The sequence below is a fragment of the Cygnus olor genome, chromosome 18 (genome assembly GCF_009769625.2).
Source record: "Cygnus olor isolate bCygOlo1 chromosome 18, bCygOlo1.pri.v2, whole genome shotgun sequence".
Classification (NCBI taxonomy): domain Eukaryota; kingdom Metazoa; phylum Chordata; class Aves; order Anseriformes; family Anatidae; genus Cygnus; species Cygnus olor.
This window is the reverse complement of record NC_049186.1, coordinates 9959798-9975161: the sequence shown is the minus strand read 5'-3', so window position 1 is coordinate 9975161 and position 15364 is coordinate 9959798. Positions and strand designations below refer to the sequence as shown.

At 39.5% G+C, this 15364-nt stretch overlaps 1 protein-coding gene across 11 annotated transcripts in view; it reads right to left on the bottom strand.

The window, feature by feature from the left end:
- The window catches only part of CEP112 (centrosomal protein 112), a 162975-nt gene that overhangs the window by 30011 nt on the left and 117600 nt on the right, over nucleotides 1–15364 (bottom strand). For 4 of the 11 annotated variants that reach the window (XM_040530953.1, XM_040530956.1, XM_040530954.1 and 1 more), the window contains one exon: nucleotides 13189–13338. The exons of 2 other annotated variants lie outside the window; for them this stretch is intronic. In XM_040530953.1, the coding sequence (XP_040386887.1) occupies nucleotides 13189–13338 (150 nt within the window). Of the gene's footprint in view, nucleotides 1–9236; nucleotides 9564–12029; nucleotides 12112–13188; nucleotides 13339–15364 lie in introns of those variants that run through there. 5 more of the 11 variants (XR_005813688.1, XM_040530963.1, XM_040530957.1 and 2 more) reach the window with 4 other exon arrangements.

Sequence of the window (15364 nt, the reverse complement as noted above, 5' to 3'; positions counted from 1 at the left end):
CAGCAACCTTAGTCTCATCCTGCTGGAGGGTAGGAGAGTATATTGAGGAAATGCCCCTAAATCTTCAGTTTGTTCTTGTCATCTTTTCTGGGTGTCTGCTATCAGATATCATGTTCAACAAAACCGAGCCCGATGGACTCTGGTTTGACGCAGTACAGCCGCTGCTATTTTCCAAACCTCTTTGGGGTTTATCTTCTAGAAGACTTTCAGGACTCCGAATGACAACTGTCAAACCCCATGCTACACTTCAGTCGTCATCCAAAATGCTCTGAACAAGGAAAATACCCCAAACCAATGTTCTTCTGGTTTCAGAAATGCTTGGTGAGAACATTCCTGTGCAGGTAGAAAAGGCTACAAGAGCTTGAATGGCTGAGCACTGCTCGATCAATGCTAAGTGAAGGACTGCCAAACCTGCTTGGCACGTCTAAAAGGAAGGCAGGCTCTTTTCATTTTTCTTTTTTTTTTTTTTTACATGTAAGTAGTTCCAAATATTCTTATATAGATGACATTTTTAAAATGCAAAAGCATTAAAAATAACAGAAAACAGATCAAGTTCTGAAGCACCACCGGTTTCTCATTTGGGCAGTTACACACTAACGGCTCTCGTTAGACCTGTGCAGCACAAAGAGCAGAGCTTTCCAGCTCCTTCACGCACACTCAGAAAACTATCCCTTACCACAAAAGAGACATAAACTGCAGGAAAAACAATATATGATGAAGTACGAAAGAACTCAGAATTCCAATATTGTTAAAGCTGCATAAATCCTGATCTAGCTTCAGGATCAGATAAGAAGCAAAAAGAAGCTTGTCCTCTGCAGAGGTTTTGCAAACAGCACGTTACAGACGGAGGAGGCGCACCAGCCCTCACCCATCTGGGAAGGAGGCTGGCTTATTGGAGACAGGTGCCAGCAAATGAGTTTGCAGCAAAGTCAAACTTGACTTGCAAATGCACATTTCACGCTATTTAAGATGGAGGGGAGACCTAGTAGAGGACATTAGCAAGGAAAAGGCAGTATTTAACACTAAAGGAAGGCATAAACATCAGCAGTGACAACTTGGACCTCTGTTTTCTTTGCCAATCGATCACTTCACATTTCCCTCTTTCTTGCTTTTTGGATTGACACAGATGTAAGCAGGTGGGATGCGTTATTCTGGTAGGAGTGAGAAGATGAAACATCAGGTGTGAGTCGCTCGTTGGAGCTTAGAGCAGAGCTGTGGTCAAAGGTGTTTACAGGTATGCAGACAATTAAAATCCACTGATATGATTCAAATTGTTTCCCTTCCCTCAGTAATTGCAGTTTTACCTTGCTGAGTTACAAGCGCAAAGCTGTAAAGAATACAAATGCTACTCACGTTAGGAACAAAAAAATAAGGAATTTAAATATACCCAGAAAAGCAATGCTTTTTCTGAAGGCAGATGGAGCCTATATGCATTTTGGATTTCTCCTTCAAGCCACCTGCAAAAGTCTGTCTTGGTCCAAGCCGTGCAGGTGTTCCTGCAGGTATCTCACATTTGGTAGCCCGAATTTTTATTTATACAGTTTCATTCTGACACTCCCAAGCTTCTCTGTAAGTAAACAAACTCACTTTTCATGTTCAGTTTTCTCTTGTTTGTACTTTCACCCTCTCTTACATAACAAACTTGGAACAACAGCAGCACAGACAGCGCCCGGGGCTCCTGGCATGCGTGCCGCGGGTAGGACAGTCGCCTGCGGGCACCATCCCTCCTTGACTAAGCACATCCTCTTCCCGGGCCTCTTCCAGTTCAGATTCTGCTGGTGGAAGGGTGGATGCTGGGTAAGAAGAGAGTCCCAGTAGCACCAGGAATAAGAGGGCCAACGTGGAACACGACAGAACACACAGGGGTACCCACGGCAGTCCCCGAGCAGTGACGTAGAAAATACAGAGGAAAATCTTGCAGTGCTTCAAGCTTTAACAATTTTTTGACAGTTCTAATACAGACAGATAATGTCACTTTTTAATGAGATGAAAATGTTGCACCCTTGAGACTGTGACTCTCAGTAGCCTGGGTGAATTCTGCACTGCCACTGCTGCCCATTCGGCAGGAGGACAAATCCTGTCTTAAACTGTGGCGTATCTGCAAGAAGCTTCAGCACTGAAATGCCCCAACTAATTGTTTCCCAGAAGGGACCGTTTTGTGTTGTCCTGTGCAAACTGGTCCTAGAAGGATGTCAAGCCATTCATTTCACAAATAACCTGAACTCGACGAGCCCGCAATGCTTTCTTCCCTCCCTACACAGCAGGCATTATTCCTTAGTGATACTCTAAAGAGAGAGCAAATCCCGGTGCAAAACTGTGCTACGACTTTACGGCAGATCCCAAAAAAAGGGAGTTAAAGGTACACTGAATATTTTGTCTTCCAAAGCTGACTCAGACAGGTTTGAAACCCAGATCTCATGCTGTGCTGGGCCAGGAAAATGGCACGTTCAGGGCAGAGGTTTCCAACCTAAGAATACTCGTGAGCTGATCTGATGTGACTCTTCCCCTGCCAATAGTCCTGGCAGAAACCTAAACAGGTTCTGGAGAAGAGCTGCTGCTGCAGGCAAAGGAGGAACCATGAAAAGCGTTGCCCTGACCTGTGAGGAACTGGCCTTTTTGCTTTGAACTTCAACAGATCTTAATGAATTCTTCATAATTGGCAATCCAGTGTTTTCACTGAGGACACGGCTCTCCTGGGGTGCCAAATGCAGGAGACACATTAGAAATACAGATTTTGGGTTCTCGTGAGTGGTTGGCCAAGCTTGTGAAGGCAGTTCCAGCAGGTACCTTCACCGCTACCGCAGGTAACCGGTTCTGTTGTATCAGGGGATCAGATTCAGACACGAACACGCACCAGTGTTGAACGACTGTTTCATAATCATTAACATATTGCCAATTGAAGTTATTGACTTCAGTGCTGTGAAAGCTTGAACTAAAAATAAGCAGTAGCAGTTTTAGTAACGGAAGAAGTTAAAAAGCGGTTGTGTCAGAGCACTGCGGGTTTTGTTGTGCTTGACTAATCTCTGTTTTACTGCTTTTCCAGTCCTTTCTTATCTGGCAGTTGCAAAGGGAACTTTTGCCAAGAAGTTCATTGAGAGTCCTAAATCTTATCCTTTAGGCAACACTCGTTTCAGTTTCCTGGGAATAAATGTAGTAGATAGACTCCTGAAGAAGAAAACAGGTGAATTCTTTAAGCCCCATGAAACAGTCTCCTCAATGGAGAACCTCAGGCTTTTTGAAGAGGTCAAAGATACAAATCTCCTGATGTCTGCACAGAAGAAAGAGCTTATGAAAAAGCTTCAGCCTTGAGGTTTCCAGTCTTCTCTTCAAGCTTCAACCTCAAGTCTACTCTTCCTAATGCATGTTTTCAAGGCTTAACAAATAAGATATTTATTAAATTGAATCCTGTTCATCAATGAAAAGAATCAACACAATGTGGGAGGTGCCTGAATCAGTAACAGCACACCACTCCTAGGGAAGACCTCCCAAACGCCAGTGCAAGATGGAGCATGCAAAAGGCTCAAAGAATAATGCAGATTGTCAATGAAACCAACGTAGTTTTTTGCCCTATGTGTACCATATGAACGCATACAGTTTTCTTTCAACTGCAGGGTAGCAAGGTGAACCAGGCCTAAACGAAAGTGTTTACAGTACAAATTTTAATGGGAAAAGGGGCAAAATATGATATACAGGAATAGAATATCTTCTGTTTCTGGACTCTAGTACTATTTTGGATGCCAATAGTACAAAAAATTTCCACTGAAGGGCAAGTCAAACCAATTTCCCTTGGGATGAAGGCATCCGAAAACTTACTGAAGTTATTATATTAGTGCCTACGCATTCTTTAAGCAGATGAACTGCTTCATTTTGAATCCATGTCAAGCCACAAGAACTGGCTGATAATAACATTCAATTAAAATGACCTGGTTCTTCCAGAAAAAATTTGGCTAACTGCTCCAGCATACATTTTCTAGCAGGGCACAATAGAGCGATTGATGCTGGAAGGAAACAAGATAGGTTTATATCTACATTTGGAAGGGTCAGGTTTGGTGACAGTATTTGTAGGTTTAACCTCTTACACAAATTTGTGAGATAGATGAAAAAGGCACTTCTGCTGAGCTTGAAACTGTGAGAAAGTCGGAGCTAGAGCTTGCAAATATATAAGTTGTGCTAATTAGACAGATGTTTTTAAAACCCCAAACTTTACACTCAATGCATATTTGTGTCTTTTGATGTACTTGGTGCTGCTTCACACCATGCAGAGCTTACTGAGAAAAGCAGAAGCTGCTCCCCTGCTAGGCTGTCTGGGTGAGTTTGCCATCTGATCTACTGAATACGCAGATAAAAGTCCTCGCATGCTTTTTTCCTTTTCAAGTACAGTACTGTAACTTGGAAAGTTCCTTTATTCTCAACTTCACTGATGCAAAAAAGTGGCAAATATATGGCAGCTTTGGCTGCTTTCCTTTAGTCTTTTTTTTTTTTTTTTTTGTAACTAATCTTTTACTGCTCAGGAAACTATACATACTTTCATCTGTATGGAAAATAACACTGTATAGAAAACAAAGACAATACCTTCCAAAAATTGTGAGAGTGCTACTGACCCCTCAATTCTACTGCTACTCTGTCTTTAAATACAGATAAATAGTTACCCTGCACAGCTATCAGATTCACCAGGTTTCTCTTGTTACTTTTAAGAAAGGCTCAACTATTATGCAAGAAATTGGAAAATTTAATAAGCAGATTTCTATTTTCCTGTGATCTGCCATTCAAAAGTGTTTGCTAGTCATTTTTTAAAAATACTCTGATACTTGATCTGCTAGGGTTTCAGAGCTACATGCAGAACTGGAGAGCCAGCAGAAAATTGTAAATGGAATCTGAAGATTTCTAAAGTCAATAATAATTTTGGCAAGAACATTTTAATGTATAAAGCTGAAATCCTCGGTGGCTCTCTCCTGCTGATATCCCTGGAGCAGCTAGCACCACAATTAGTACAGAAACGATAGCAAACTGTATTAGAACATACAGCTTTGGGAAAAATATTTACACAAATACTGGAAATCATGTCGGCATGCTGGGATAAGCCAATGCATTCTGTTGCTATTTCATCTCACTCCTGGGATCAGCCACACCATCAGAAAGATATCTTAGGGAAATATATGCTGATAAGTAGACCAGGTCTGCATCCCCAGATCTCTATTTGCCAAACCCCGCAACTTGTGTTACTGTGCCAGGCTTTAAAATCTTTACTACAGAGTCATAAATGTTTGTGGACTATGGAAGGTTTGCTTTGAAGATGTCATTTTCCCCAGCAATCTTTTGTTGGTTGAATATATAGTTCACACATATTGTGTTTCCACCTACACGGCTGGAGAAGCCCTGCAGTCAAGGCTGTTCCAGGAGCAGGGAAGGAGGCTGCGTTCCAGGAACTCACTGGAACTGGAACAAAGAACAGCCCTTGGAAAGTCTACACAGTCCTATGCACAGACTGTTTTACAGATGCCCTGCGTTTGGAGGACATTAGACACTTGTTTTTATCTTTATCTTTTTTTTTTTCTCCTCTTTGAGTAAAGTCCCAGGCTTTTGAGCGCAGGCTCTTCCTCCCAGGCAGTCTGCCTCGTAACTTCTGGATATCTCCCCAGCTCTGTCTCTCTAAGCACCACTTTCTCCTCCTCATAAAAGTCCCAGTGCTCTTTGGAGAGAAAGCGTCTTTGAAATGAAACAGTACAGTAAATTGTAACTGTCATGGCAGCTTTAAAAAAAGCTAATTTACAATTTCTTATATTGCAGAGAAAAAACATCCTCTGCTCTTCTTTATTAACTGCACAGGCTTATGTTGGTACTATTTAACACTCGTTAATTAAGAGTATTTTCTCTGTACCTTTCTCATAGCCTAGGACCCCATTCAGTGTTATTATTCCAGTTCAGTCAGTCAAAAACAGTGATTTTATGGCTTACTTTGAATTCCTTTTTGCCATTTTTCCAATGCAAAATTACCGTAGTCCAGCTCATTAGAAGAAATTGATAGCTTAGCTATATGAGATTTTATACTTTGTTATGCATTTATGGAACCTTTAATTCCACAGTTTGGAGACTGGTAGATGTAAGGTGCCCTCCCTTCAGGGCTGAGAAAGAAGAACGAGGACCTCATGCAGCAAAGTGCCTTCTGCAGGGAAAGCAAAACACTGAAGACAATAGTGTAGGAAAAATCCAAACTTCTAAACCTGCCGGATAAAATTGGACTGCAGTTCAGAGGCTAGGCAAGCACTAGTTCTAGTCTTTTATAAAACTTGTAAGTATGATTTTGCTGTTGGCCATGGTAAGTTCTTCAATGTGTTGAGACATGAAAAGTTGAGAAAAATGCCAGAGTGCAAAGCTTGCTGCGGGAAAAAAAGATGACTCAATTCTTTGTCTCACAAAGCATGTCAAAGATATTATAAAGTACTTACAGATGCTCAGCCACTCAGATTGCCTGATTGGCTAAACATCTGAAACCCTGTAATTTTGAAGAGAAGGTACTATGCTTCAAACAATGAAATAATTTGTGGCAACAGAAAAAGATATATGATTATGAAAAGGAGAGATTGTTTTTTTAAAATCAGTCAGTTGCTATTAATAACTGTTTAACAAAAAGGTAAACCTATTTTTATTACCATTTATGATTGTGTTGATACAGCTTTTTAAAGATAACCATGTAATGGAATCAAGAGACAAAACACAAGCAGCAGTCAATAAGCTTGGGGCTAAACCCTCATTCCTCTTACTGACTGAATTTGTGTGAAACTAGTATTCACATAAAGACAGATTGAAAAACAGGTACTTCAGAGCTTGGACCCCATGTAGAAGAGAAAACAAAACCATAAAAGCCCTGCAGATTTCATTTACCTATCCTTTTGGAAGACCTGACTTCCTTTGCTGATCAAACAGGATACAGGAAATTATGAGCAAGATAATGTTATTTGCATGGTAAATTTTCATGACTACTTTACAATGCTAAGGTACAAAATTTTATATGTTGGTGCCTTGTAATTCCCCGCTAATAAAAGACACTGCAGAGTTATTACTATTATTATAGACTAAAGTCAGCAACAAAGAAATAGAAATCCATGAAAAATGACTAAATGTATTTAACATCAAGATAGTCCCTTAAAACTCTATTTCACCATGCCAAATGATTTAGGATGCTAATGCTTAGCCTCAAAGGCAATTAGATGGATCTGAGATCCCTCTGGAGAACTTTGTGACATACCCAGCTCTGAAGATCTTCAGTGACTGACAGAATTTGGCATGTCTGCGGCCATCGAACCATCACAAACTGTAATGCATGTTCTGGCCAGATGTCTTATAAGACCCGAGTCAGTGTCAGCTTCAACAACGAAATGCTGACATCATTTTACAGGCGCTGTTAGCTTAAAAATATTCATCTAAATTAAAATAAAAAATTACAGTAAAATCTCCTAAAATATTTATAAATGATGTGAGTCTCATTGCCAAAAGTTTATTAGGCAGGTATTCGATGGCAGCCTAGATTATAAGAGCTACCCCTACAGCATCGATGTGTGCTGCAGAAGAGAGCAAGTCAAGACTCACTTGACAGAAAGTCACTGAAATAGCATGTCTTCAGCTTAAGGTTTAGGTTTCAGTTTTTAGTTTACACCAAGCTTTCAGTCTTTTTTTTTCCTAATTAATGCTGTCAGTGCTATCAGTTACACATGGCTGTAGCCCTCTGAACAGATAGCCATTACAGTCTTTCTGCTGAAAATACAAAGAAAATGCTGAACATGTAAATTGTTCCCCCCTTATTTGCCACAGCTTGGAAACTTGTCAGCAGCTTTAACAAAAAGAACTGAACTGGCCTGACTTTCTCAAAGGGGTCTGACCAGACTGCAAGTGTACTCGTTAGATGCGGTTTTAACACTGGGCTATCTCATTTCCAAAACCCACTCCAACCATGGAACACTGCACAGTTTTGTTACTGGTTGGATCCTGAAACTGTTCTCACAGAAGGGACTGAGGCACTGATCTGGAGCTCGGGAGCTGGATTTAATCTCCAGCTTTGCCACAAAGCCTGGACAAAGTCAAGGCTCTGCGTTCCACTGTCTCATTTCTACGACAGGACCAAAAATGCTCCTTTTCTGTACTCCAAATCAGGTCAATTTAGGTTGTATGCTCTCTGATGTATCTTCTACCTTCATAAGCATTAATAAAACATCTAAAACACTGACAGCTAGCTTTGCTTGGGACTTTAAAACCAAGAAGATGCAATTAGTTATTTCTTATTAAAAACATCATTGGCAATTGCAAAGTACAATAGTGGTGCTCCAAAAGGTATTTTGAGGACAACAGACTAAATACTTCTGCAGGACTGCAGTCACTCAGTTAATGTTTCATAGCTCTGACATACTTTTTGTTTTAACACTAAATATTATTTGTAATTACAAGTGGAATTTGCTAATAATAAAATATAACTAAAAGTAGTTTTTTCACAGTCTTTAAGAACATTTTTGCTGATATCCTGCATTTTAGAGGGGCTTGTAAATTCCATCGGGATATTTTGCTAACTACTTTCTGGAAACAAAGATATCAGGTGCCCTTAAAGAAACGTTCTGAATGCTTTGAACATCCCAAGCTTTAAAATGATTTGCGTTACTTTTAGCTGGAACCAAACGTGAAAGGGAAGGGGGATTAAGCAAACCGAGGAAGAAGGGCATGCAGCCCTGGTGCCGCAGGATGCGGGCAGAGCAGAGAGCACAGAGCCCAGGAGACCACGCGCTCTTCTGACAGGGAAATCTGCAGGCACAGCATGCCAAAACAGAGCAACATCCCTGTAACCCCCCCGGCTCCCCAGTGGAAACAGCATTCCAGAATAAAGGAAACTGAGTACCCCACACGAGGGCCGACTCGCATATAGCTATAGCAGAGTATTTTGGTATAGTTGCACCGAGAAATTTCATCGTGTTGATAAACCCTCAGCCCAGCCTTGGCACAGAGGAAATGATTTTCTTGCTCCAAGGTATGGCAGCATCTGACAAATATATGATGATGTTGACGAGCACATTAGTCTGAACAGTTTAAAACCAAAAGTTTTCTCCTTTGTTCTGTTACAGCTATAAAACACACTATTGATTTTTTCCCCCTCAATATTTTAAAACTGAACAAAGAAAAACAACTGTTTCAAAATTTTTTCACACGAAGGGGAACCTTATTATATGACATTCTTTCCTAGAAATCTTTTAAGTTCTATTTATTAACAGAATTAATCTGATCATAATCTGGCTGACAAACAAAGTGTTGAAATATGTCATCTTCAAAACATGTTTTGCTAATGAAATTTTGGTGTTAATTCAGGGGATATAACAGAATCCTAGAATCAGTAATGTGAGCCAAACAACAAATGTGGTTCCTCTGGCAAAAAAGCATCATTCTCTCCCTTTTCTGTTGTGGGTTTGTCACTGCGTGCTCTCCATCATCCATTTCTTTCCAGAATCTGCTTTTTGATGTGGAGTCCCCACTTGGCCATCAACTTCTACATTAAAGCGCTCTGAACATTTTGCAGTTCTGCAGTACTTTCAATCCCAGAATCCAAATGGATTTCATAAAGAAAAGAAAAAAAAAAGTTAGGATTTCATAAATAACCTCAAGGTATCTCTACAATGCAATCAACTTCATGCTGGAGCTGAGTCCAGCCAGTAACCACTGCCAAAAGTGTCGGTAAAGTTAGGTAAATGCCCTGACCACTTGAGTGTGCTGAGCTCTGGGTTGCTGTGGCTAGATTGTTATCAGGAAGCAAGACAGCTAGTTTAAATTTAGCCTTAATAAGTTTACACAACACTTACATCACCAACACAGCTCCTGCATAGGCATTCTCAAGAGTTCAGCACCCAAAACCTTACTGAGAGGTGCCTTCTGAAGTGCCAGCAGAAAGCATCACAAATGGGTTAACAGACATTGCAATTTAAGCAGCTTTTCCAACCATCTGCAGGGCATGAATATAATTGTGCTCTCAACTAATCCTGCGGTCTAACCCAATGGTTCCCAATCTTTGAAGTGTAAGTACATTACAGGAGAGGCATGGCACAGGGACCAGGTGAACCTTGCTGCGTTTGCCCCATGCCAGGCCAATTGCAGCATCCTTGTACTGTGCTCCAAAGAGTGCAAGTCCTGGAAAGTTCAAAGCAAAGATATCCACCCGGCAGTGAACAGCGAGCTGTGCTTCTGGGACTGCTCTCTGTGCCAACACTGTCGTAATCCCAACAGGCTCAAACTCAACAACAGCAAAAAGGCAGTGGCAGGAGTCACCTAGTTGTTCAGCGCTTTGTCAGACCACATCTACTCAGATATTTGCTGTTAGATGTTGTAATTTGATGGCATCCAAACCGGTTACCTTATAAGCCACAAAAAAGGAAGTTCCTGAGCCAAAATTTATCCTGATTCTATGACTCTGACAGCCCAAACTTTGACTTGCCCTAGGCCAGACAAATCACAGCGCAATACAGAATGCCAAGTACTTTAAGCATGTCTCAAACTGACCCAAATTGAGGCCATCTGAAGCCAAAAAGGGTTGCTCAGATTGCATTTTTAGGTTGTCAAAAGAAGCAAAACGTTCTTAAGTTTCATTTATTCTTTTTCACTAATGCTTAAGATACTATTAAAAAAATCAAGACAATCATGGAATAATAACAACTTAGAGTCAGGAATTTGCATTAACATCAAAATCATGTACTATGGTATCCACATCTGGATATCACTTTACTGACTAAACGTGAAACTTCTCCGAAAGCCAGTTGGTTTCTGTAAAAATGTATTTCTCCCTTTGAAAAGAAATAATAATTGGAAGGTCTTACAGGAAGTCACCCAATACCATAGAAAGGATATTGCAATCTGTTCCTCGATGTTAGTTTAAATCAATGTTATATTTAAAAAATGCCTGTTTTTCAACGACACTCTTTTCAATAGCTTATATTAAGTCTTCAGAAAGGATTATGCTATATTAAGAATTGCTTTGTCCTTAGATGTTTCTTTAATCATCTCTCATGGTCTTCAGCTTACCCTGGGTTGGATGTTGTTCCCCATCTCTAGTACATCTAGGATTCCGCTTTCACCGAGAACAACTTTTTTGCCCCAGGCTAATAAAAAGCCAAGTATTTCTACATATGCTCGTCTAGAAAATATGTGTGGTTCGTAAAAAAAAAAACAAAAAACCAAATGGTTGAATATTAAAAACACCTTCTTCTGCTTCCAGAAGCATATGCAGCAGTTCACCTTCCTAAGAATTTTCTGTTTGGATATCTGGCTTTCAGTACATTTCCATTAAGTCAGTGGTTTCAAAGGAAGATTTTTTTCAAGTACAATACTAATGATACCAAAAAAAGTTCAAGATCTCCAAGCATAATATCTCCTACAATTTATTCCCCAAGTTGACCAAAACTTAGAAAACATACTTAGAGCACTGGAGCTAAAAATTCACTGGGACACTACAAAGATTGTGCAGAATTCCCCAGGTTTATATGTATTTCATTATATTTTGAGTCATAATGTCTACATTAAGCCTATAATAGCTGAACACACATTTACATGGGGAAGGATTTCATACAACCTATGATCATTACTGTTCAAAAATTGCTGTTATCAACAGCTGAATTACTTCCACTAAACGTAATTTAGTTTAGTGAATCCATAAATTCAACAGCAGCATTTTCTTAGCATGTGCTAAGAAAAAAAGCTGGCAAACAGCCTGAAATGTGTTTTTCAAATCTATAACTCATGGAGGTATAAGGCATGATAACTGTTGAGTATCGACATATTTCTGACTATATAGAAGACTACTCCACTGTCACAGGGTTTCTGTATACCCCATTGGCCACTGGAAAGCTGGAGAACTAATAACGCAATCTCCTAAGTGGTAAAACCCAACCTGTACCCCCAAATAATGTGACTTAACTATGCTCTATTTGCAGATCCTAGATAATAAAAGCTACCTCTACTGATTCAATTTGGATAAAATATTGTAGCTAGCATTTATATGTCTATACCTTTGACAGAAGAGGCTAAAGAACGGACAGAAAGAGAATTCTGTTCCTCAATAAACAAACACAAAGAAAGGCAGACTTGTTCCTTGAGAGAAAAGTACTATTAAATGATTTATGAAAAAAGTAAAAAGAATGCACTCCAGATGATGAGATAGTAAGGTCAACCTAATTTCATTATGCAAATCACTCAAATACAGAGGACAACATTAAGTGTACCATAACTGAACATCGGACAGGTCCAACATGTAAAAATTCCCATTGTTTCTTTTTCAGCACAAGAAGTTAGAAAAATTGTAGGACTTAAGTTTTTTTCACAAGTTTTAGATTTAACAACGTAATTCTTTGTTTGGTACTAGTAAATGTCCTTACTAAGAAGAAAGGCATTTCCTTCTTCTACACAATTTTAATGAAGTGTTCTGTTTTGAAGCAGATTGAACAGTTTCAAAAAATCCTCCATTGCCCATCACTACTCTGAAAGAAAAAATGTTTAAAAAAATTGTAATTCTACTTGCTCCAGCAGGATTCTCTGCAGCCACTCTGAATCAAGGCGTCAAAGCAGCGACACAATCTGAATATTCAAAACCAGCAGTATCTTAAAGCTTCTTAAAAAAAAATCTATATGTATATATATAAATGTAATTTCAAAAATACTTGATTCCATTCATGTTTACCAAAGACTTTGCGTATAGTTTCCAGTGGAACTGGGAACATACTTTCCTTCATTGTGTCCTTAACCATGAAAGTTGCCATCACCTTGTGAAAACCAAACCGAAGCCAGTGTGATGCTGCTGGCTGTCAGGTGGTGCAGCTCCAACCTTGTATTTTTCACCTTTTTTTCCAAGTACTGAAAGCACCAAGTAAAGGTGCTGAAAATATGTTAAAATATCTGAGTCAACATTAAAAGAAAGAGAAAAGGAAAGTTTCAAGTATTTGACTGAAGTGGATGGATTAGACTTGCCAAACCCAAACTTTTTATGCAGGTGTATGATCAGCTAGAGGAAAGAGAGCCTGAGTCATCCAATACATCAAAGTCAAGGTCCAGTGAATGGAATTAGCGAGTGCCGTGCGAACAGGAATGATACCTGCATTCATCTGCCCGCTGCAGAACTTTTAATTACACTAAAACAGGTAGTAGCATCAGTGACTAAAATCCCCAGATTACCTTGATTGCTCTGTTATTATCTGTAATCAGCTGCTGCTTCTTATCTTCAAACTTTTGTACAACTTCCTGGAGCTGCTGTTCCGCGGCAAGCTGCTGCCGGCTGTTCTCCTCTGTCAGAGAGGAAATGGTTGTCTTAAGTTCAGCTATGATCTAAAAAGAAAACAGCATGCTAAATCTCTCTTCAGTAACAGGCATGTACTTTGCATGTTCTTATGCTTGGTGAAACATGGCATTGGCAAGCACTGCTGCGCAAATTAAGCATTTTAAATTAACATATTGCACACCAGCAAGCACAAAATTTCATACAGAGAAAAGGAATATAGCAAGCCTGCGGATGACAAAAATTGCTGAACACAACATATTTGGAAGAGATTTCCACTACGACATTCCAAAATATTTACTCGTGAGAGCAAAGCACATCTGTGATTTTCAGAACATAGGACTTTTCCAGTTTTCCACTGCACTGAAAGAGTTTTTCAAGTTTACAGAGGGATGGTGGTGTTTGAATTCTAAAACAATACGGAACAGCTCGATATTGTAGAGAAGAAAAGGCCCCAATGTACACACTGGGCTGAAATGTTGAACTTAATGGTGAAATTTCTGAGCTGCTGAAAGGAACGTGCTCTGCTCAGCAGTGCAGTGGGGACCTGATTCAATGTCCAGGGCCCTTGCAGCAGACCTTTTGCATGGTTCACTCGTGACTTGTTGAAAGGTACTGGTTTCACCTTTTTTGTCACTGTGGGAAGTCATAACCAAATAAAAATCTGTAAATAAGCCTGAAGGATTTTATGCTGACATGTAAGTAACTCACCAGCAAAGCACTTAAACGTACAGAGAGTTACTGAAGTTAGAGTACATATCCAAGCTTAAGATTAAGCTGCTGTAGCAGGAAAATACAGTCTAATTCAGAAAACACCTGAGCACACAGCAGTGCAGGGAGAGAACACCAGAGCACGCAGGCTCATGTGCTTGCAAGGCCTTCTCATTGTCACGGAGACATCAAACTATACTAAGGGCACAGTTATTTATTTATTTATTTATTTAAAAAAGGTGCTTTTTAAAAACAAACAAATAAAAAAAAAAAAAAACCAAAACCACAACAACCCTACTAGTAGGATAGGACTGATGCAGTAATACTCTACAAGTGAAGGTACCAGAATCACTGGGGAAGAGGGAAAGGAGTTAAAGAAATAAATTCAGAGTAAAGTTCTATTACGTTTTACTAGCCCTGAAGATCCTACAGTGCAATGCAGCTTATGAGTAAAACCTAGGTGGATATTTCCACATTTCTTTTCTAAAAACAAATACATGCTAAAAAAGATAATACACCAATCAAAAGGAACACTATTTGTTCTTAATGAGATCAATAGGCCAAAGATTAGAAATTACCTGGATAGGTGCAACTCTTTACACCCTCTTTAGGCAGAATTCAGCAGTATCAGCTGTTTTGCAATTTAGATCATCATTTACATGATGCAATTTGCACAAATTTGGCTTGTCTGGGTGTGTAACAGTGAGGAAGCAGGAAAAAAAGTGATGAATCATAGGAATTATTAAGATAACTTAAAGGCATGGAAGCCTACACCATTTTGTGTACATCCTGTTCTGTCACTTTTTAAAAAAGATAACTAAATAATGAACCAAATAATATAATCGAAGTGAGATTTAAAGCTTTTACTGGGTTAAGACCCCAGACTAGCATAGGAATTCTGAAATGCAGGCAAGGGACTATTAGCATGAATTGATGGAGAAAGATCTGCTTTGTGCAGTACTTTCAGAGAAAAAATCTGTTTACTTTGTATAAACTTCAGAGGAAATTTCTTGAAATATCTTCTCTGTGTGGGTGTTAAAAGTGAATGTTCCAAGAGGCCACAGAGCGTAAGATTAGACGGATGCTGTCAGCAACACAACCACAAGAAAAGTTGCAATTGACCTATTATTAATACTGAGCTAGAAAAAAACTATGTTCAAGTAACTTTAGGGATTTGATTCAAACCCACAAAAGTAAAGAAATTCAGACATCAGGGTGAAACTCCTTTATTGTGCCAAATAGCCCTGACATATGATGTATGTGTTGTGTCTGCCACAGAAAGCACAGAGGGATGCCAGGTCTGGTCACTGGGTCCATCTCTCCCCAATAAAGAGAACAGTGTATTAGTTACAGCAATGCCTAGCT